Source organism: Rhodamnia argentea, chromosome 3, assembly GCF_020921035.1.
Source record: "Rhodamnia argentea isolate NSW1041297 chromosome 3, ASM2092103v1, whole genome shotgun sequence".
NCBI classification, from domain to species: domain Eukaryota; kingdom Viridiplantae; phylum Streptophyta; class Magnoliopsida; order Myrtales; family Myrtaceae; genus Rhodamnia; species Rhodamnia argentea.
The window spans coordinates 10,483,273-10,507,422 of record NC_063152.1 but is presented as its reverse complement, the minus strand read 5'-3'; the positions used below and the strand labels follow the sequence as shown (position 1 = coordinate 10,507,422).

Below are 24,150 nucleotides of genomic sequence, written 5' to 3'. Positions count from 1 at the left end.
TTAATGGAGCGTGCTTCTTCTTCTACGACTTCGTCTCCCCCTACATACTTCAGCCGTGAGTTCTCGGCTATCCGGAGGGAGATTATCTCCCTTCCGAGTTACACCTACACCATGCTGGTGGTGAAACCGCGAGCCCTCGATAAACTTCACAACCTGCTCAACCGCTCTGCGCCTCAAAATCTTCCCTCCGACCATCCGTTCCAATCGGACTACGAAGAGTTTGTTACGCTCTTCGACTAAGGGCTGGATAAGTTTCGCCGGAATCTGGCAACCATGTCTCAGCATGATCTCACCGAACATGAAGTTTGGTGTAAGATCGAAGAGATTGAGAACGGAGAAGTGGTGCACAAGGAACTCTGCAACGTCCAAGAAGCCCTCCATGCCTCTCATGCTAGCGTCCTTCAACTTCGGAACATTGTTTCCAACCGCCCGACTACCGGCCAGCGACACCTGCGAAGGCCTCCCAAGGAAACCGAGCAACAGGAACATGAACCGGCTGAAGCCTGTGAGACCCATTCCTTGGCTTCCATTGGGCCCCCTTTGAAGGGTCTCAAGGCCATGTTGGACTCTACCAATGGTCTTCTGCGGGGTCAGAAAGAGCACCTTCGCCGGCTGGAGGGCGAGAAGGACAGCCTGGAGGCGACACCGGAAGAGTTGGCTGAAGCTCATCACCGCCCGCGGGAAGAGAACGACAAGTTGGAGTGCCGGCTGCGGAGCTTCGTGGTTCGTTTCGGGGAGCACTTCCAAAGAAGGTTTGCTGGGGCGAGCGTAAGAGAGAGAGGAAGGAAGAGAGAAAGAGAGAGAAAGAGAGAAAGAGGGGGAAAGAGAGAGAGTGAGGGATGTATTGAAGTTTTATGAATGAATTGGATTTTCTCACTCCTTGTCCTCTAACCCTTCCCGCATTTCCCACATCGATGGGTAGAACTTTTTTAAATACTTCCCGTTGATTGAGCGTTGTAGTTCTCTTCCATCAATTTCCATTACTCGATATGCATTTCCCGGGAGGGCGTCTACTATCAAGTATGGTCCTTCCCACTTCGACGACCATTTGCCGAATTTTTCGCTGTCGAGGTTCATAGGCAAAATAGTCTTCCACACCAAGTCTCCCACGTCGAAACGCTTGGCTTTCACGTGTTTGTTATAAGCCTTGGCAACTCTTCGCTTCTGAGCCATCAATTTTTCCAAAGCTGTGGCTCGGTTTTCTCCCAATTCATCAATATTGGTGTACATCATTTCATCGTATCGCTCTTTAGCCATACCATCCTGGAGTTTTACTCTTAATGATTGCACCGTAATCTCCAGGGGTAACACGGCCTCTTGTCCATACGTTAGCATGTAAGGAGTGACTCCAGTGCTTGATCTTTTGGAAGTTCGATAAGCCCATAACACCGTCGACAACAATGAGTCCCATTCCCTTGGGTTGTCCTCCAAATGCTTTTTAATCAATCCGATGATTATTTTGTTGGAGGCTTCTGCTTGGCCATTAGCCTGAGCGTAATAGGGCGTCGAATGAATCATCTTGATACCCCTCGACTTAGCAAAGTCTCGTATTTCTTGGCCTGTGAAGACCGTCCCTTGGTCGCCAGTAATAGTCTCCGGAATTCCAAATCGATGAATAATTCGCTCTTCGATGAACTCCCTAACCGCTTTTTGTGTCACGCTTTTATATGACGCCGCTTCAATCCATTTTGTGAAGTAATCTGTGGCTACTAAAATGAAACTATGCTTCTTCGACGAGGGAGGATAAATTTTCCCTATTATGTCCATTGCCCAACCTCGAAAAGGCCATGGCTTGATAATTGGGTTCATCAGTGCGACAAGTACTTGCTGGATTGGTCCATGCCTTTGGCACGATTGACACCCCTTCGCGTAATCGATGCGATCTTGGGTGATTGTTGGCCAAAAATACCCATGTCGTCTTAACAACCACTTTGTTTTCAATCCAGCCTGATGTGCACCACAGATCCCTTCATGGACTTCCGTCATGACTAGCATTGCTTCCTCCCGCCCTAAGCACTTGAGAAGCAGTCCGTCGATTGTCTTTCGATACAACTCGTTGTCGATCAACAAATATTTTAAGGCTTTCCTTTTGAAGTCCCTACTACCGTAACCCGGGTTCTTCAAGTAGTTTACCAAAGGGGTTCTCCAATCTTGTTGGCCGCTGGTTTCTCCCGAGCTTTCAGATTGCTCAATCATCATTACCCGGGCATCTATTGATGGTAAGGTCCTTACCCGAGTAATGATGTGGTCCGCTAATTCCTTCGATATACGATATCCCGACGCCATCCGAGCCAATTCATTAGCCTCTGAATTTTCACTCCTCTTGACATGGATTAGCTCGTATTCGACGAACTTCGACAACAATTCTTTTGCCAGGTGGTGATGCCTAATAATGTTTTCATTCAAACATTGATACTCACCATTTAGCCGTTTGATCACCACCTGAGAATCGCCCTTCACTTTAATTGACCTGATCCCCATGTCAATTAAAACATTCAGACCCACGATCGGGGCTTCATATTCGGCTTGATTATTTGAGCATTCAAAGTCAAGCCTGAATATGAGTTTTGTTTTCTGTCGAAAAGGTGATATGACCATGATTCATGCGCCCGCTGAACCGGATGCCACCGACCCATCGAAATATAATATCCAAGGCACAATACCCGGATAATTTTCATCATCCTCGACTTTTAAACCCGAAGGGTATTCGAGAATGAAATCGGATATTGCCTCGCCCTTTTATCGCTTTGAGCGGCACATAAATCAGATCGATTTCTATTAGAGTAAACGCCCATTTTGCAATCCGGCCCCTAATGATTAGCCTGGACAACATGTACTTAATCACGTCTGTTTTACAAATTACATGTACCGTAGTCGGCAACATATAATGTCGTAATTTTGTACAGGCGTAGTACGGTGATAAACATAGTTTTTCGATGGACGTGTATCTTGTCTCGGCATCGTTGAGCATCCTACTTAGGTAGTATACGGCCTGCTCTTTCCCTTCGTCGTTTTCTTGAGCCAAAGATACTCCCGATCGTTGTATCGCCGGCCGATAAATACAACTTTAATGGCCGTCCCGCCTTTGGTGGCGTCAACACCGCGTGGCTTGATGAGATACTCTTTTAACCTGTCGAAAGCCACCCGATGTTTCTCTTCCCACATAAACTCTCGCTCATTCTTCAATTTGAGCAACGGGGAGAAAACTTCGATTTTTCCCGAGAAGTTAGCTATAAAACGCCGCAAGAAATTTAATTTCCCGATTAACATTTGCAGCTGTTTTTTATTATCGGGAGATGGCAATTCTGAAATAGCCTTAGCTTTGTTCATATCTACTTCTATACCTCTCCGATGAACCAAAAAGCCAAGAAAGTTGCCAGCTTTTATCCCGAAAGCGCATTTCAAAGGATTCATTTTTAACTTAAATTTGTGCATTCTCTCAAAAACTTGCTCTAAGTGGTCCGGATGACTTACCTGGTCCGTCTTGACGATGACGTCATCGATGTAGACCTCCATAAACTCCCCAATCATATCGTGGAAGATATAATTCATTGCCCTTTGATACGTAGCACCAGCATTCTTCAAACCGAAAGGCATGACAACCCATTCGAACGTACCAATGGCCCCGGGGCATCTAAATGCTGTCTTGTGAACATCCTCCGCCGCTATGAATATCCGATTGTACCCAGAATGCCCGTCCATGAGGGACATCATTTCATTATTGGATGCCGAATCGATCAACATATCGGCGATGGGCATCCGGTACTCGTCTTTAGGGGTGGCCGCATTAATGTCTCGGAAATCAACGCACACTCGAAGTTTGCCGTTTTTCTTCTTGACAGGCACGATATTTGACAACCATTCGACATACCTTGCTGATCTTATGAATCCGGCTGAAAGGAGACGCTCGATTTCCTCCTTAACTTTAAGGATCACTTCGGGAGCGAATCTTCTAGCGGCCTGTTGGTGTGGTCGAAATCCTCTTTTAATTGGTAATCAATGCTCAACTATGCTCCTCGAGAGACCAGGCATTTCATGGTAATTCCAGGCAAAACAATCCTTATATTTTTTCAATAGGTTTACCATTTGAACCTTGTATCTCCGATCGAGTAGTTGGCTTACATAAGTAGGTTGAGGACGGGCCTCATCTCCGAGATTGACCTCTTCCAAAGGGTCTTGAGCTTGAATTATCTTGTCGTCCTCCTTAATTAGTGAGTCTTCAAAATCTAAAATGCCGTCTGCAAGCTGTCGGGCTTGATCACTTTGCTCGGCCTCGTAGGCCGCATACCTCTCGCCGAGGTTTTGCGCAAATGACCGACTTTCCATCGGAAAACCGGTTGATCGGTTCCACCGGTTCCTTTCTTGGGATCCACTCGGTACTCCCTTTGTCGAAACGGCAGAATGCAATATCTCTTGGGTCCACTTCAGGCGGCTTAGATATGCGAAGGCAATCATCCGGCATCACTTTGTCCCCGTCGGATATACGGGTCCAGGTAACACAAGTCCGGGGATTTGCTTTTACATATTCCACTTTGTCCCCATTCCAAAATGCTAGCATCTGGTGAAGTGTCGATGGGACACATTGGTTTCCATGTATCCAATCCCGTCCCAACAGCAAGTTATAAGATCCGTCGGCGTCGACAACGCAGAAAGACGTCCTCGATGTTTTAGATCCGACGGTCGCCGGTCGACATATACTCCCTTTACTTCAGTAATTTCGCCAGGGAAATCAGATAACTGTATATTCGATGGGATTATTTCGTCATCATTCCTCCCGATTTTCTTGAAGAAGCGGTATGGAATGAGATTTAACGTTGAACCGCCATCCACCAACATTTTCATTACCGGCCGCCCGTTGATCTTGACATTTATATTGAGCGACCTCAAGTGATTTGAGAGATCTTCCATGGGTTTCCTGAATTCCATGGTCTCTTCATCGCTGAAGCAAAACCGAGCCCCTTCCTTTTCTTGCGTCGTTTCTTTATAGCCGCCGTCACCTGAGGTCGACTCGAGTTGAAACTCGTGTGGTAACTTAACTCGTACCATACAAGAGCTTAGGGGGGAAACCGACTCGCTAGCAGGGGTTTTAAATCGAGATTTGGACGCGGATGTTTTCCGTGTCTTTGTATCCTTGTCCTCTTTTTCTTGAGCTGGGTGTGTCTCTTCCGGTCGTCGTCGCCAAACCAGGTTTCTCGGCCTCCGCAGTTTGGTGTGGTTAGGAGCTGCCGCCCATCGAGTCATGACCGGGCCGGAATCTCCTGTTGCCGTAGTATGCGGACCCCTGTTCTTTCTTTGCACCCTTCTCTTCTGAGTTCGGGTCAAAATTTTCTCCTTTTCTTGATCTTCCGTCACCTCATACCATGACCCTTCTACAGGGTTGCTTGGTATCTTAAGAGTGCGTCGACGATGTGGCTCATGAAGGCCTTGTCGAAAATCTCTGTCGAACTCCTTTCCCCATCCATAGTGGACTCTTTCCTGGGGATGTGGGGTTGATGGACCATAGCTTACGTAATAATCAAACTTGCCACTTGGCTCGCCTAAAGTACCAATTGTAGGATCCCCTTCATCGTATCTCTGCTTAAACGACTTTTAAACTCTCCGATGATTGGAACTTCTTCGAGGTCCGGCACTTTCAATGTGAAAAGGCGTCTTATTGCTATGACCGGTTCGACCGCTCTTCCGGTACCGTTCCTCGGGTGTACTCATGTTTCCCAATTTTCGCCTGCAATAAGCGCATAAATTTGTTGGCGTATGGCTTTTACTCGATCGCTTTAAAGATACCATTCCGGTCATCACTGGAAAAGGATCCGCGTCTACATCCATCGGGGGTTTCCCTTTGTCTTCAGCAAATTTGATCTTTCCTTGTCGAATCGCTTCTTGAATGTTCTTTTTAAGGACTAGACAATCCGATGTGTTATGGCTCCATGAGTGATGCCATTTGCAATACTTCTTCCCCGCTAATTCTTCTTTGGACGGTATCTTACGCCCTTCAGTCGGCCTGATTTGTCCGTCGGCCAGTAGTATGTTGAAAATTTCTTTTGCCCGATTCGCATCGAATGAATAGTACACTGCTTCTTTTGCTTTAGCCATTATAGTTGACTTTTCTTTCATCCTTGCTGGCTTCAATGCTTGGCAAGTGTATGGCTTATCGATGGTTAATTGGGCGACGGCCACTTCGACGGGCTCCGTTGATTCTTCGTCGAAATCGGGTGGCTCGACAAAACTTACATCTCCTCTTCGGGTGTGCCTTTTGTCTTTTTCCTTGAGCAGACTTTCGTGCTTTGTTGCCATCGTGGATAATTCGAATAGATCCGCACATGGATGTCCCACCATCCTATCTCGTATTTCGAATTTCAACCCGTTGAAAGCGAACTCAGCGAATGTCTTTTCTGGTAAATGAACTAAACATTTGTTCCTAGCCCGTTTAAACCTTGCAACAAACCGGTCGACCGTCTCGTTTGTCATTTGCTTCATTGTCGACAAATCTACTACCGACAAGTTCGACACCGCTCTTTGAAACCGGCCATGAAACAAACGCTCCATCTGTTCCCATGTCAACACCGAATTGGGTGGTAGTGCGAGATACCATGTAAAGGCTGTTTTCGACAAGGATAATGGAAAGAGCCTTAATTTCCAGTGATCCGCATGTGTAGCATCCCCACATAGTGCTAGAAAACGGTTGATATGTTCATACGTGGACTGATCATCCTCCCCAAGAAAAAGTGTGAACTCGAGTATTTTAAACCCTCTTGGATATAGGATCGTATCCATCCAATCCGGGTACGATTTTCGGTAAACATTAGCCCGGTATCCTACCATTGGGTCAATGTATACGGGTGCCTGGTCAAACACCGGCTGATGGTACTGCGGTTGATATGGCATTTGATATCCAGGTTGTGGAGGATGATATATGGGTTGCACAACGGGCTGAAACATTGGCTCAGGACCTGGTGGTTGAAGGGCCCGATTCATCTGCCGATATCCGGGTCGTATGGCCCGGTGTCCATACTGTCCTTGCCCCCTGGCTTGGGGTAATTGATCTTGCCCCCTAGCCTGCCATTGCCCCCTAAAGGGTATTGCCCCCTGATTTTCGACAATCATGGGTACCGGTTGTTCATTGATAGGGACAGGGTTATGTTGGGCAGCTACTTCCCGACGAGCAATATTCTCGTCTTGTCGAACAGGGTGTCCGTGAAGCATAACAATATCTGCGGGTATAGGATGTCTAGGGAACATACCCGTGTCTGCATTTACCGAGGGTCCGGGTTCGTTAGCCGGTAACGCCTCTCCTCGTTGCAGAATCCGCGGAGGTGCTAAAGGCTGAGTATTCCGTCCCGCAAGGCCTATATTTGGCGGTGTTGTTCTTGGTAAACCGCCACTTGCTGCTGGTACGAAACCATTCCCTTCCCGAGCATAAGGTAGGTTAATTGTAATCTCATGTTGTCCTGCAGCACATTCGTGATACGTGTTGATGATTAATGGCCCGACAACCTCGGTCATCCGCTGTACCATGTGATCAGAAAACTCGTTCTGGACTTCTTCGATGGTCCGCCTTATCGATGTTAGCATGACAGGCGTCATTTCTGGATTTCTCCTTGGCTCCTCAACGTTCTGTCGAGAGACCTCGACGTCTTCTTGATGGGCCGTGGATGACTCCATTCGTTGTATTTCTTCCCGGGGCTCGTCTCCACCACCGTCTATGTTGTTACGTCCTCGTGTGCGTGGCATAGCACTTCTCTCGAACCGACACCAAAGGTCTCACCGGGCGTGCCAAAAAAGATTGTTGCCCGTTAAAATCCTTCGACAAGGCTTTGCTGGTTATAGGTTCTAGGCCCAGATTGACTATGGCCCAAAGAAGGTTGCTTGCGCGAGAATCTTTTATCGAACTTAATCCGTTCGTTTTCCGAAAAGGAGTTCTGGGTCGGTTTTGGACAGAGAGTGTCAAATGCAATAGATTTACACAAAAGGGCGCGTTACAAACGGGCTTTCGACAACTTCGACGGCCCAATGCGCAATAGTGACAGTACGTTGACAGACTTCGACGTGACCCTGGAATTGAATCGACAGGATCGGGGAATAACGTAGGACACAATGCTGGAATTCAATCGACAGCACCGGACGGGGAATTATAGGACACAATACCGGAATTGAATCGACGGTATTGGACAGGATGGGTGAAGGGTGCAACACCGGAATTTAATCGACGGATGCGAACCTAACGAGTAGACGCCGGAATCTAATCGACGACACCTAACTCTGGATATGATACTCGCCGGAATTGAATCGACGACGGGAATCTCAAAGCTACAGCTAGACTAGGCTAAAGGCTAAAGGTTAAGAGCTAAGAGCTAGTTTGATAATACAGGTGTTTTGGATTTGTTGTGTGTCCCCGTATCTTTGCTATTGCGAGGTATTTATAGGCAAGCTCTTTAGTAACCGCCGAGCGGTTTCTTCCTTTGGCCCCACGCTTTGCTTTTTTCCATAAGCCACGTGGATGACGGTTTCCTAGTCTTCGCGCCTTTTCTTTTACCTCGTGGGGATTACCGCCAACCGCTTTGATCGTGGCCTCCCTCCGCGCGCTTTTCTTGTTCTAGAAGGAAGTGGCGCCAGAATTTATCCCGACACGTGGCACCTTTCCGATTGAAACGTTCCTTGCTTCGGTGTTTCTTCCCGTAGCTGATTATCGCTTCCTCACGTGCTTGTCACGAGTCTCTCTTGGATTATTTTAAGTGTCAACAAGCCCCCTCAAACAAATTAACAAATTTATCTTATCTTTAGTTATCACACTGCACTTTATTTTCCTTAGTTGTAGTCTTCGGATGGTTGAGTCAAACTATAGCGTTTATCTTTATCATAAATATTGTGCCATCGAGTCAAACTCTGGTGTATTATCGAAGCGTGTTCAAGGCTTTATCATCGAGTTAAATTCCAGCATTGTTTTGGGTGTGTTGGTTCGTTGTTTCTTGAGAGAAGTTGTACTCACTAAGCCAATCTATCGAGTCAAACTCCGATTTGGTCTACGTTTGTGTATTTTCTTTCTAACCTATCCGTATCGATTTCTTTTGAGTTGTACGTACGAAGTTTCTCTATAGAGTTAAACTCTAGTTCGGATAACATTTGTGTTATTATATTGGAATCTTTGCAAATCTCAAGTGTTGATTTTTCTGATTCTTTGAAACTCTCTTGTCCAAGATCGCTACAAGACCCTCTATCACATTTAAAAACCAAAGAACGAATTTCGGTGAAAGATATTTTGTCGTAAAGAAATTCCGACGAAATAATAAACTAAGGATTACATTGAATATGTACCAATAGTTCATAGACTACATTGAAAAAAAAATTAAATTTTATGGACAACATTACACATTGTATCAAAGTGAAAAGACGTTTTGTCATTTTCATGAGTTTTGCATCTTGTGATGTAATGGCTCCATACATACAATCTATGTTAGCAAAGAGGTTCTTCTACGACATTTCGGCAGCTAACCTTAATCCCCGAAACCGAGGATGGATTTAAGGAGGGCCTAAAAGTTGTCGTATCTCATGTTTTGTACGGAAAATTACCCTGAAAATTAGCTTGAATGACCACGTATAGTATAGGGATGAGCAAATCGAACCGCCCGAACCGGGACAGCTCGGACCGATAGTCCGGTTCTCGGTTCTAGAGGGCGGCGGTCCGGTTCCCGGTTCCATGGATACAGGACCGGACTGGACCGCGCAAACCGGATCGGTCGATTTTAATATTTTTTTTAACTTTTTAATCGTAATGCTAAATCCAATTTTCCCTTCTTTCGTTCCAAACTTTCTTTCCATGGCCTCTTCTCTTCTCCATGTCTTAGGCAATCACGCGATAATTTTTAATCTGAAGTGTTTTTTTATCACAAAGGGCAAAAATCAACTGAAGAAACATAATGTAACAAAACAGTCAAAGAAGAGGAAGGTGGGGAGGAGGTTAAAGAAAGTGAAGGAACCGAGGAAGCACAGAAACTCATCTTTGTTGGCTTTATTTGCTTTCACGTGATGACCTTAAAATCTTCCTCCTCTGCAAAAAAAGAAAAGGCCAATGACCCTATTCCCATGCTACTTGTTTCTTTCTTCCTTCATGAACGTACAAAATATACATCGACAATTTAAAGACAGACAGTGGGAGAGATGCAATGGACCAACCCCCATTTGGTGATTGGAGCATGAATATTATTCAAAAGTCAACATAACAGGTCCCATAGAACCGCCCGAGAATTGGACCGGACCGATGGTCTAGTCCGTGGTTCCGAAATTTGGGAACCGAAACCAACGGTCCGGTTCCCGGTTCTTGAGGAGGACCAGACCGGGACCCCCTCATCCCTAGTATAGGAGCATTTATCCTCGGAGAGATCACCACGGGGCCTTTGAGTTCGAAACCTGATCCCGAGGGTTGTCTTCTTAGCAGCTACTTCTAGGCTTAATCTTTAGGAGCTCCTTCAAAAGCTTTCTCGAATTCCGAATCATAAGAGATCAAAATAGAAATAAGAAATGAAAAATATAATTTTTTCACGTTTCTATTTTTGAAATATAAACAGAAAAAAGAATTTTTCGAGAGAATTACCAAAAAAATCTTAATCCGGTTGCAATTGTGCCAATTCAGTTCTAAACCTTTTTTTTTCCAATTGAATCCTAAATCTTTTGCAATCATGTCAATTCAGTTTATTTAGCTGGCCGGTACTAACGTGGCAAATATTTAATAATATTTTTAATATTTTTTGAAATTATTTAATAATTTTTGTTGTCTTTCTTTTTCTTTTCTTTTTTTTTTTTTGTTGGTTTTGGTAGGCAAGAGGCTACCGGCCATCTGCCGAGGGTCGCCAATCGCCACCCGCCGGTCTTTGGTCAGAGATTGCCGATCACCGCTCGCCAATCACCAAAGAGCCGCCGGTCTTTGGTCAGAGGTTGCATATCACTGCTCGCCAATCGCCAACCGCCGGTCTCTGATTTGACGATCGTCGATCACCGGCCGCCGATGACCGTAGAAATTTTATACTGCTATCAAACGAATTTATATTTCGAGAATAGAAATTTTATGTCGTTATCAAAAGCGTTTTTCTGCTCAAAAACTCGTCCAAAGAATAAAAATAGAAAAATCTATTTCTATCAAAAATAGCTCCCGGGAACAGAATGGTTATTATTCAAACCCCCAGAAGCAGAAGCAGAGAGTAGAGAAAGCATCATAAAAACTGAGAGAAGCAAGAAAAGAGATTGTCCCTTTTTTTGTTTGTTTTTGGGTTGGTGGCCTCTATTGGAGTGCTTGGGCTTTAGTTCTGACACCATAATATCCGAGGTAGAAATTTCTTTTCCCCGACTAGAGATGAATACTTTGCGCTGGCGTGTAATATTTTTTTCTCCACCGTACAAACTTAACAAATTGGAAATCACATTAGCATATTCCGTTAACTTAAATAAATGAAATGTGAATATTTTCACACGGTCTAGGGATTAAATCTCGGAGACTATTTGTATTATTTTTTTCTTTCGTAAGTCTGAAGGCTCCATGCATACAATCTTTGTTTGCGAAGAGGTTCTTCTACTGCATTCCGGGGGCTAACCTTAATCTCTTCAAGCGAGTTTAGTCTGTCTCGCATATTAAATGCGTGTGCAGGTTTGGGGGATTGTAGTCAAGGAAGGAAAGCTCATGGATATTTGATAAAGCTCGGATATGAATCAGACCGGTTCTCAGAAAATGCACTTGTTGATATGTATGCAAAAGCAGGGGATCTTGAAGATGCAATAACTGCCTTCGAGGAGATATCGCAACCTGATATTGTCTCTTGGAATGCTATAATTGCTGGATGCGTCCTCCATGAACAAAACCATCAGGCTTTGGAATTATATATACAGATGAATAGATCAGGAATATTTCCAAACTTGTTCACCTTGTCAAGTGCTCTTAAAGATTGTGCTGGTATGGAGCTAAATTATTTGGCCAGACAGTTGCACACCATTGTGATGAAGCTTGACAAAAAGGCAGATAGTTTTGTCAGGGCTGGACTCGTCGATATGTATTCTAAATGTAGGTTAATGGAAGATGCAAGAATGGCCTTCGATTTGATGGCACAGAAGGGCCTAATTGCATTGAATGCTCTAATTTCTGGATATTCACAAAACGGGGAGGATGTGCAAGCTGTGTCCATCTTTGCTGAGACATACAAAAAGGAGATAGGTTTTAACCAGACAACTTTATCGGTCATTCTTAAGTCAGCCACCAGCATCCAGGCTATTGATTTTTCTATGCAGGTTCATGCCCTTTCTTTAAAATTGGGTTTTGATAATGACAGTCAGGTGGCGACAAGCCTCATTGATGCATACAGTAAGTGCGGGAACATAGGAGAAGCAGCAAGAGCTTTCGAGATTTTTGCTGCTGGAGATTTAGTGGCTCTCACATCTATGATTGCTGCTTACGCACAAAGGGGACAAGGGGAAGAAGCTGTAAAGCTATACCTGGAAGTTCAACGCAGAGGCCTCAAGCCAGATCCGTTTGTTTGCAGTTCTCTTTTAACTGCATGTGCAAATTTATCGGCATATGAGCAGCGGAAACAGGCACATGTTCATGTCCTGAAGTTCGGTTCATGTCAGACGTTTAAAAGAGTCATAACACATACAGACTAGTAGAGTCATCACACATACACCAAATCCTAAGGCTAAATACGCCAAAAGTTCTAAATGTTTCACCGGTTGGTCAATTAAGTCCTAAGTGTTTAATTAACTAGTAGAGTCATAACACATATAGTGATCGACACTTTTTCACAACGAAATAAACCACGTCGGACCACTGTTGAGTTAAATGACTTCATTGCGTAATTTTAAATTGTGTTTGTTTCAATTTGATAAAAGTTAAACATTTAGCACCTTCATCGTACTTAGGCTCCATTTTTTTCGCGAAAGACCAATAATTTGAAAAGCATTTTCAAAAATCGATTGCTTGAAACAATTTGTCAATGGAAACATTTTTCTCGTCGGTAGCAATTTATGTCTAAAACTTTTCATGAACGATAGAAAATGTTCTTCATTCATCTATTTTTGAAACGATATAAGTGATTATTTTAATATATTTATTCGAAATCATTTATCTTCAATCAAATAAACGAACTATCTCAAATATGTTTCTTTCTCCCCAGTACAGAAAGGTTTCTCCTCCTCCGCATATCTGCATCAACTGACCTAGATAAAAGCCTCCACTTGTATCATATCAAGAAAATGCCAAATTCTTATATGTTGGCCACAGATAATTCCGAGCAGTTATCAACCAATCCTAGCAACGATCTTTCTCATGCAAGAAGCCTCTATTTAAGGTCATCGTCCCACTAAACATCAACTGACTCTTCACTCCAATTCTCCACCTCCGCCGCCGCCGCCGCCATGCAAGCCTCCCAACCTCCTCCTCTTCCTCCTCCTCCTCCTCCTCCTTCTCCACTCCATTTAAGGTACTGGCGAGAGGAAGGCATGCCGCAAGCGTTCCAGGACTTCCTCTCCTCTCTTCCTTCAGAAGAAGGCTTGATCACCACCTCTGCCCGCTCGTACCAGGGCTTCTGGTTCTCCTCCTGCTGGATCTTGAAGGCCGTCCTCACTTGCCAAAACCACTTCCAAGCTCACCCCTCCGACGTCCTCCTCGTCACCAGCCCGAAATCTGGCACCACCTGGCTAAAGGCCATCCTCTTCGCTCTTGTGAACCGTGCCAAGTACCCCGACTCCAGCTCACAACGACCCCACCCTCTCCTGACCCAAAACCCTCACGACCTCGTGCCCTCCTTGGAGGTCAAGCTCTATCTTGAGGAAGAAAATCCCAACCTCGCTGCTTTAGCGCCCCCGAGGCTATTTGCAACCCACATGCCTTATTCCTTGCTTCCACAGTCGGTGAGGGACTCCAACTGCAAGCTGGTTTACCTGTGCAGGAACCCCAAGGACACCTTCATCTCGCTGTGGCACTTCGTCAACAAGCTGAGGCCGGAAGAGAAAGGCCAGATTCCAATCCAGGAGTGCCTCGACCAGTTCTGTCGTGGGGTGAGCCCTTGTGGGCCTTACTGGGACCATGTGCTAGGTTACCACAAGGCGAGCTTGGAGATGCCGGAGAAGGTGCTGTTCATGACGTACGAGCAGATGAAAGTGGACCCGCATGTTCAAGTGAGGAGGTTGGCCGATTTCTTGGGGTGTCCGTTTGGCGAAGAAGAATTGAGAGACGGGATGGCGGAGGGAATACTGAGGATGTGTAGCTTCGAAAATTTGAGCGCGTTGGAGGTGAACAAGAGCGGGAAGCTGTCGACCGGAGTAGAGAACAACTGGTTCTTCAGGAGAGGCGAGGTCGGAGATTGGGCGAACTACATGAGCGCGGAGATGGGGGAGAGGATTGACGGCGTCATGGAAGAGAAGTTGCATGGCTCTGGCTTGAAGCTTTGAAGTTCGGTTAAACAGAAAAAGCATCAGCAGGCCATTGACGAAGCTCTGTATCTCTCATGCTGTAGGATGGAACGTCTTCAGCGGCACTCAATGGTGGGCTTCGTCTCCATAGAGAGATGCTTCAACTTCAAGGTTGTGATTCTAGTCTTCTTTAAGAGCTGTCTTCCTTCTCGCTGGGAGCTTATGGATTTTAACCTTCTGTTATTCTTCTCAATTCCTTTTCCTTTTTCTTTTTTTTCTTTCTTCAGTGTGAAGCTTCGGGGCATATGGCCTTCTATATGTGTTGTAGTTTAATGATCAGTCTAGTTCATATTCGTATGTGGTCAGACTGATTGTGTTGCTGTAGACGAAGGATGTTTCGTGTCTTGCAGAAAAAGAAGAAGAAGAAGAAGAGAATGTCTCTATTTTGTTTTGCCCTCCAAGCCCCGAAAAGAAATGAAAGATAAGGATTCGGGCTGGCAGAACAGCAACCTTTGAAAAACTTGTAAGGACGCGTTCCGGAGCACACACATAAAAAATCTGTTGGTGGGGCCCACATCCTTCAGAAAACATGTGGCAAGTGCATGCATGGCCAGGAGTAATCCTATCCAAGAATGGATCGGATCGGGTCAAATTTAAATGGCACGAAAATCAAAGAAAAAGAAAAAATTATTTTAAAAAATAATGAATTTGAAAAAATTGAAAAAATTTTAAATATTATGAAAATTTTATCATGTCGGCGACGGCCAGCTAAATAGACTGAATTAGCATAATTACTAAAGATTTAGGAATCAATTGACAAAAAAAAATTGAGACTGAATTAATACAATTGTAATAAGTTTAGGATTTTTTTTGGTAATTTTCCCCATTCACTTGCGGTCTTGAACTTTGCTCAGCACAAATTCCCTTGTTTCCAAGAAATGCTTTGGTCCCTTGAATTTTGTCTAGTCGAGCTCACCATTGCGCGCCCGATCAAGCTTCTGTTTTCAAAGAAAATTAAGTTAAAGATAGATGTATTTATCTTGGAAATCACATAATACAATCATAATATCATTTGAACTTTCCAAGGTCAAGTTCGAATTCTTTTGTAAATTAATTGTATCAGTATCTTGATCCATAGTCGAATCAAACTCGAATATAAAAATCAATGCTCGATGGAGCTCGAATCGAGTTTCGAGCATGTGAGTCAAATCAAGCTTAAATTTGGTATTATATCGTCTCTCTCAACTCTCTAGACAATATGAAATTCCAAAGGATGCGACCCAGTTTTCCCATTCACATATGGAGAGAAAATATTTAATTCAGCCAATAAAATTTCAAATACAGATCCATCCACCAATTTAAGTAGGAAATTGATGACATAACGATCTAGTCAACGCATGCCGTCCGATATGAAACTATTGACGATCCGATGTGTCCGACTCCACTCAAAACGACGTCATTTTTTAAGAATTTTATAATAATATTTTTTTGCTCTTCTCTTCTTTTCTCTTCTTTCCTTTATTTCCTTTTTTTTTTAATGTTTTTCTTCATTTTCCATACTATTCATCTTCCTGGAAAAAGTCGGCGGGATAGTTGGGGCCTCAACGATGATCGGCAACCCTCATGTCCGGCCCGCAAGAATGTCACAACAGCAAGGGTCTTGTTTAGACAAACAATCAATGATGTACAACCTTGCGAAATGAGGGATCAAAAGAAAAATAAGTACATCTAGGTCGAGCCTTGGTTTGTACTACAATGAGCTGAGAAATCTGCCCATCGATGCTGCCATGTCATTTCACAGGAAATAAATCCAAGCTCATCTTCTTCTACTTCAACTCCCCCAACCTCGGAATCTGCAGATGCCCCCACGAAACTTCCCGCCAAACCCTAATTTCTCTGCCCACACAAGGGTCGCAATGCCTTCGTTGGTCACATAAAAGGGTCGCCGGCCATTACTAAGGTCTCTACGAGCTCCATCGGCTCTTTTCAAGAGATGAACAATGAAGAAAAGGAAAAATAGAAAAGGAAAAATAAATAATAAAAATGTCAAAACAACATTTGGAGTGAAATAGGACACGTCAAATCACCGACCATGGCATATAGGATGGTTGGCACTTACTAGACGGCCATCTTCAATCTAAATTACCCAAATGGACTACATAGAAAAACAATCAAAGGGTTTAAGACTTCATTAGCTAAATTAGAAAATTTTAAACTGAATTAGCTCCCGAACAACATGTTTAGGACTTTTTTTACAATTGTTCATATGTTGTAGTGGATATAACTAATTAAAACATATATTGTAAGGAAACTTGTATATTTTTTAGTGGGATTTCATGTGGGTAGAATAGATATTCAAAATGTGATTGATGTGGTCTAGTAGATATCATTACCGTGCAATACTTTATACACTGGGCAATTTTTGTGCTAAAGAAAAACCAATACAAATGGTTCCGGAACTTTAACTCAATGTACAATGTCATTCATGGACTTTTAAGTTGTACAATGTGGCCCCTAAACTATAAAAATATTTAGTATCATTCCTCCATTAATTCCAGTTAATGAAATCTATTGGCATACTTTCCAATCTGTTAAATTTGAACGGTGGACAAATAAGAATTACACATTGGCACTTTAGATTTTTTTTTAACACATGGGCAATAAACGAAATTACGACTGAATTGACATAATTGTAATAAGTTTAGGGCTTTTTTGGTAATTCTCCCAATTCACCAGTAGTCTTGAATTTTGCTCAACACAAATTCCCTTGTTTCCAAGAAATGCTTTGGTCCCTTGAATTTTGCCGAGTCGAGCTCACCATTGCGAGCCCGATCAAGCTTCTGTTTTCAAAGAAAACTAAGTTAAAGATAGATGAATTTATCTTGAAAATTACATAATACACTCATAATATCATTTGAACTTTTTCAAGGTCAAGTTCGACTTCTTTTGTAGATTAAGTGTAATAAATTTTGGTAGCTCGATCCGTAGTCGAGTTGAACTCGAATATAAACATTAATGCTTGTTAGAGCTTGAATTGAGTTTCGAGCATAGAAAGTGCATGTGCCTAGACTATGCATAAGGTGAGCGGCGTCATAGATTGTGCTGCCCATAATTAAATTCACCTGTTATTAGCAAAGAAGTTATATTTATCGAGTCTCCAGTACTTATAGATAGGAGTGATTATGGCGGTGCTCACACGGATCCGAATAGTATTCAGCTTGAGGTAGAGTTGCAATCAGAAGCTCCTAAGGTAGCGGATACTATCGAAGCAATCAACATAGATGGTGCTTGTAGCGATATGAAGCTCGTAGAGCCAGCAATTGCTATTACTGCTGATATTGATAAGGAGTGTATTCAGTCTCCCGACATCTATGGATGCAATTATGGTTTTACTTTGTCTATGGTAAAGGAAATTGTGTTGAAAAATTCTTGTAGAGCGATTAAAGGTGCAGTGCGATTAATGTCCCGATGAGCTCTACGGTTATGGCGAAGTTCAAGCAAGGATTGGACTTGGAAAACGTCTGTGGCAATTGAGCCCATAGTGGTTGCAAGAGAGTAGCAATGAAGTTCGTATTATTAGCGAAGCCGGTATAGCTTGGTTTAAACGTTGAGCCAAAATGGAGATTGTTGACAATATGTCTCGAGTTTGAACCTGTTTAATGAATCGGGCCCGAATTGAATTATTTGGTATGTGAAACTGACCCGGAATAAGGAATCCGTCTTTTGCGTTGTGAATTGGCATTGATAATTTCTCACGTTGAAAGCCACTGTGGAATTGGGAGTTTGACTAGGAAAAGAAAACAAGAAAAAGGAAATAACTCCAAAGGCGAAGTCAGTCAAAAAAAGCGAAAGAAGGAAGTTACTTCCAAGAGGATTTTGCTAAGATTGCTTCAATATATATATATTGGACTTCCATGAGTTTAGCAGTCAGAAGAGGGTGTGCCAAGAGTGATGCAAAGTTGCGTGATATTTAATTTGATACTTGAGGCTTGGTTGGTATTTGTGAATTGCTTTCAAAAGACTAAGTGTTTAAGCCGATTAAATCTTGTTTTTAGATTTGTGTAATTTTTTCATGAGATCGAGAGATTATTTCATGAGAAATATGGGGCTAAATACTGCGTGAGTTATTGGCACTGAAAAATACTAAGAGTGTTTGAATGACTCGAGTGTGATTTGTAATCTCCGTCGTATCGCTTGATCTATAGCAAAATTTATTACTGCTCTTCTCGTGAATGTAGGTCTCTACGATCAAACCACATAAATTTGATGTTCGATTTTATTTTAGTTTTTATCCTGTCTATTTTATTATTCAATCACTTGTTTCGCGCAACACAATGGATGAAGAAGCGTTATGGATGAAATAAGTCTTCAACGATTGAAGTTCATTAGCTCTCGCACTCGTACTTGAAAATGCTTTGACTCCTTGTCATGGCAGCACAATTACTTAAGGGAAACAAACAATTAGATCAAGTTGTAAAGAAACTGTTTTACCCTCGCCACGTCTGCACAAACGGGAACCCCGACTGCGACTTAAGCCTCACCACTGGTGTTGTCAGTAATGGCAGATTCAGAGTGAAGTGGAGGTCCTAAGCTTCGATCAACATCACCTGCAAGTACCACAACTTCGGAGACTAGTAGACCTAATAGCACGTGGGAGCCACGCACAGCGCATCCAAGCTCTGAGCCTTAGAGAACCCATCGCCGGAGATGCGGCTCTTCTCTGCCACATCACCACCGTCAAGGTGGTGCCATAGCGGAGCCAACTATCCGGCGGATCGAAGCATGGCACGCCAAAGAGGTCGAAGCAGATGCTTCCTAGGAAGGCCTCTATCGGTGAGTTCCGAAAGGAGATCTCAAGCGTGGAACCTCACCAACTCAGGCTTTTTGTGGCCTCACAACCCTCACGATGCCACCCTCTGCATCCTCCTCAACTCCACCCAAGGATACCACATTTTACAAAATGCAGAGAGAAGAAAGAAGAAGAGAAAGGAAAGTGAGATATGCAAGAAAAGAAGGGAAGAAACCTAAGTAGCTCTCGGATGCAGAAAGGTGGAACCCATGAAGGGCAAAATGGTCAGAACACTATGTTGAGGAGTGTTTTAGCCAAAGGAGGAGTCGAAAAAGCACGATCCATGAAGCTCACATCTACTTCTTCATGCTAACAATCAATCGGCTGGATTTCACTAATGAACAGCTCAGAGGTTACAACTAGGTGATGATTCTTCAGAAAAGGAACAGATGAAAGAATAGGAAGATATATGTTTAGCAAAAGCAGTATAAGGATTCACAAGAGGTAGAATAGTAGGTAAGATCTTCTCAACATCATTGAGGTAGGATACCTCATAAAGCCAATCGATCTTGGAGCTTCCAACTTACGAAAAGAATTTAATGTGGCCAAGGTAACTGAAATATCTACTATGGGAGTTGAAATTGGTTCAGTCTGGGTGTTTTCACTAATCATCTGGTGATACCTTCTCTTCAAAGTTTGCTGGTATTATATGGGTGTAAGTTTGAGGTTTTTGGTGTACCAAAAAAAAAATTAAAATAAATATATCACGCGAGTACAAGTTTGAGATTTTTGTGTCACAAAAAAAAAGTTTATAGTAAGTATGTCATAATGAGCATAATTTAAGATTTTTTGTGGTTTTTTCCCAAAATCTTTTTGGACAAAGCCACTGTGATTAGATCATGTGATGATTAGCGCGGTGGTGTGTGTTCAAGGTTGAAGAAGAATATCTTCAAGCTCACTGCCCTATTCTCTCCATCTCTTCTTCTTAGCTCCACCTTTTTTTTTTTGGGATATTTGGCGTTTGTATTTTTATTTGCAAAAATTATGTGGAGCCCACTTTGCACCACATCAGTGCCAAGCATTCTTGAAATATATCGGCATTTTCCGTTACTTAATTTGGACAGCATTAACGGAAGTACTTGATTATGTTAATTAAGCAAGTGTTAAGACTTGATCACACTTTTCAAAAGATTTAGGACTCAATTGCATTATCGCTATAAGTTTTAGGATCTCTGCTGCACTTATCACCGAAACAAAATGCAAATTATCGTGCAGATTCCGAACTATGTGAAAATATTCAATATTGTCCTTCCATTAATTCAAGTCAAAGATGACATTGAATATTTTCATATAGTTCATGAACTAAATTAAACATGTACCAAAAGTTCATGTACCATATTGGACAAATTAAAGTTTGGGGACCACATTACAAATTGGGTTATAGTTGAGCGACTAAAATGAACATGTACCAATATTTTAGGAATCACGTTGAACAAATTAAAAATTCAGGGACCACATTGTACATTTGGTTAAAGTTCAGTGACCATATTAAACAAATTAAAAGTTTAGAGATTACATTACATATTAGATCAAAGTTTGGACATCATTTGTGTCATTTTTTCATCAGTTTATTTTTACTCACGTCAACGTGCAAGAATTGAGCTTTTCCCCTTGTCCTAACCGTGACTAATTTGCTTCAGTCTTTCTGATTGCCATGTGCTGAAACTTCATCTATATTAGAAAATGAGGAAGTTCATAGCACCTGGATCTCATATCTCGACTTAGCATCACGAAGGCTAGTCTAACATGATGCGACTCCTTTGACCTTCCGAGGAATTGGTTAGCCAATTGTAAAGACTCTTAACCATTTAACCGCTTCCTGTGGCTCATGAGTGCTCCATTAGCCTCCAAATAGCCGGAGATTAAAGTCATGCTCTTCTTCCGACCAAAAAAAAAAAGAAGTTATTGGTCTCTTTTGACTTTAATTACACAAAAAAATAAGTGTTTACTTTTTTTATCAAAAAATTATTGGATATTTCAATAGTTTTGAAATATTATTTTACAATGGTTTTGATAAAATTATGATGACAATGATTAGCCATCAATATTTCCAACGGTCGATTTTCTAATGGTCGTATAACGGCTTTCTAACGGTCAGATTTTTAACCATTCATTAATGGTCTTGTAACGGCTTTCTTAACGGCTCTTTTCTAACGGCTATTTCCTAACAGTTCTTTTTCTTTGAATATAAATTCTCAAATCAAACAACTACAAAAGTGTGTCTTAAAAATTACAAGAAGAGAATTCTCCCTTAGTTTACTTTTTCTTCTTCGCTGGGTTATATACATAACGTTGTTCCCGATCCGTTCAATATTCAATACGGAGTATAGAAGAAGGTCTGTTGTATATTGGGAGGATAGCCGCTAGAAATCTTACGCACAAAGTTTCGTACTCCAAGGGGCGGAATTACCATTAAGGACAATGTTTGCACGCCTCGGACAATTATTCTTACTTTTCTCATCTTTTCCAATATTTTTCCTACGATTGTTATTTTTATATGTTATCTAACATTTTTCCAACAATCTTAAGGATAATGCCTCATGGATTCTCAACCTGAATTGCTGTTGCTACCAACACTTTTGTAATTGAACGAGGAATTAGAGATATTGTACGATGAGTATCACATATTGGTGGGATGTTGTCATGGGACATTTTCGCCTTTCAAGAGACATTTAGAGATCGAAAGGGTCGCTCTCAACTATGGTAAGCTTATCATGTTCATCGATATTGGCGTTCGGAACCAGGTATGCGCTCCTCCTCTTTCTCATTGCAAGCTTTAAATGAACTTTTTTCCATGGCTGTGAAGTATTCCGATTTTCTAGAAACTATGTCTTCTTCTTTAAGAAAATTGATTGTAAGAAAATTGATCTATTATGAGAATCGTGGTAATCAGATTGGTAGATGATTGAGTTACTTCAGTACATGCTCTTCATTGCTTCTATAATATTATGATCCTGTCTAATTTTTTAAGGCTGCATTTTATGTAACGAAACTCTTTTACGATTGTGAATATATGGTGGTTTGATGAAGTTTCTGCAAATTTTTGGGGGATTGGTTCTTGTTTGTCTCATTGCACTTTCCGTACAAGAGGACGTCCAAACATCGCATAATAATCGTTCGAAAGAAATTAAGTTAGGAAATTTAAGTTATTGGAATGATGTGATTGTGTTCAAAAGATTCCTTGAATTGCTTGTGCAGTCGCGTAGTTTCGACTCTGAATGGCTACATGGTACTTATGAGGCTATCATCGAGTTAATCTACTTGAGCATATTTATTTATCAAGACTGTGACGAGCTTTGTAACATACGGAAGCTAACTCCAGGTGACGAGAAAATGATTGTCGTCGTTGAGTAAAGCGCTATTTTTTTATGCTTTCAGCTTCTGCCTATTTCTCTCAGTATATATATAAAAATACGATTAAAAGCAACTTTTCTTGTTGAATCCGGAAAGATAGAAGGATTTCGAAAAGTGAAACGTTGGCCTTGCCCATTGAGATTTATAACTTTGATGCGGATTATTTATGCATTCATGCATTATCCTAGTGTCACTTAGTCATTAAAAGTATGCATGATGGTAAAGGCACAAGTTATGGATATTCTTCACTGATATTTATTGTGTCATTTGCTTGCTACATGTGGTCTAGTATATGCTGCTAGAATTATGAAAAGTAAACTTTTCTTAAGCATATTTTATATTGTGGAACCACAAGCTATGACAGCATGCATAATGTTGACACCTAATTTTGTCAGCCTTGCACTTTATTTTTCTCCGCAAAATAGAATAGACCAATTCATGTAAATACACCCATTGTGCCTAAAAAAAAAAGAAGAAGAAGAAGAAAAGATAACAAAGCAGAACAAAAAAAGACGTCCACTTTAGAAAGAGAGAGTACAGTTGCAAATAGAGAATATCTCGAAATATCATCTATAGCAGAGAATATACGAGGATATCGACTGCAACATGAATAATATCTGTGCCAGTAGATAATATCTACACCAAGAGATAATATTTGCAGCAGAGAATGTTGGATATGGTAGGAATCATATCTGCAGCAGACGATAACATATGCAGCAGGGGGCAATATTGCAACAGAATTTGCAAGCGTAAGTTCAAGCTGATACATACGCTGTATCAGAGAAATTGCGTAGCCATCAATTTGTCGCTGAATACGCTGCACCTAGGGAGTTTCGGCTGAAAAGCCAAGGAGCAAAGCACATGGGACAAAAAAGAATGATGACCAGAGAAAGATAGAGGCAAGTTGAAGCTGATTAGTTCTTAGACGCTAATTTGGGCGGCTATACAAGGCAAAAATAGCAGAGATTTTCGACTATGCATAGCAGAAAATCCAGCAGAGAATTTCAGTTGCAGTAGAGGGAATGATGATTAAGAATAAGAAGCAAGTTGCAGCTTGGTTCAGCCAACTCCCAAGGAGCCGCAGACCCATCGCTAGAGAGAGGAGGAGACACAGCTGCAAAAGGAATATTATAAGGTATAATATCTCTGCAGCAGAGAAGTTTGGTTGCAACATGAGATAATCTCTACAGCAGAAATATTTACAGCAGTGGATAAGAAGCAAGTGGCAAGAACCAAGTTGCAGTAAGTTCAGCTTGTTCCCAAGAAGCTGAGGGCCTACCGATTGGCTAACAAGAAGGCAAGCAGCAGAAAACTTCGGCTAAAGACTAGATGCAGAACACCTTCAGCAGGAGAGAGTGATGATTCAACGCAAGTAGCAAGTTTGAGATGATGTGGAGCTGATGTGGACGGCTTTTGGAGCCAGATTGAGGCAACTGTTTAAAAAAAAAATCTGCAGAGAATGAGCAGCAGAATATTTTCGGCCGAAAGGACATCGAAGCAGAGGATTTGGAGGGAGTTGGCCTTTGCAGTACAGGGGAGTTGGATTTCTAAAAGGATGAGAA

General features: G+C 42.2%; 2 protein-coding genes across 2 annotated transcripts; both read left to right on the top strand.

The window, feature by feature from the left end:
* The first annotated feature begins 558 nt into the window (after window positions 1–558).
* Window positions 559–12,639, top strand: LOC115750370 (pentatricopeptide repeat-containing protein At2g13600-like). Its single transcript, XM_030687669.2, has 2 exons — window positions 559–752; window positions 11,550–12,639. Exons 1-2 carry the CDS (start codon window positions 559–561, stop codon window positions 12,637–12,639), a joined length of 1,284 nt encoding a protein of 427 aa, XP_030543529.2.
* A 642-nt stretch (window positions 12,640–13,281) lies between these two features.
* LOC125314198 (cytosolic sulfotransferase 12-like) lies at window positions 13,282–14,682 on the top strand. The gene has a single exon (XM_048275735.1). It carries the CDS (start codon window positions 13,390–13,392, stop codon window positions 14,422–14,424), a length of 1,035 nt encoding a protein of 344 aa, XP_048131692.1. The 5' UTR covers window positions 13,282–13,389; the 3' UTR covers window positions 14,425–14,682.
* The last annotated feature ends 9,468 nt before the right edge of the window (window positions 14,683–24,150 follow it).

Excerpts from the sequence above, each read along its gene's own strand:
- LOC115750370 (XM_030687669.2), top strand. The coding sequence starts at position 559 with ATGTTGGACTCTACCAATGGTCTTCTGCGGGGTCAGAAAGAGCACCTT. Across the intron at positions 753-11,549 it reads GGGGAGCACTTCCAAAGAAG|AGGTTCTTCTACTGCATTCC; the intron begins GTTTGCTGGGGC and ends TTGTTTGCGAAG.
- LOC125314198 (XM_048275735.1), top strand. The coding sequence starts at position 13,390 with ATGCAAGCCTCCCAACCTCCTCCTCTTCCTCCTCCTCCTCCTCCTCCT.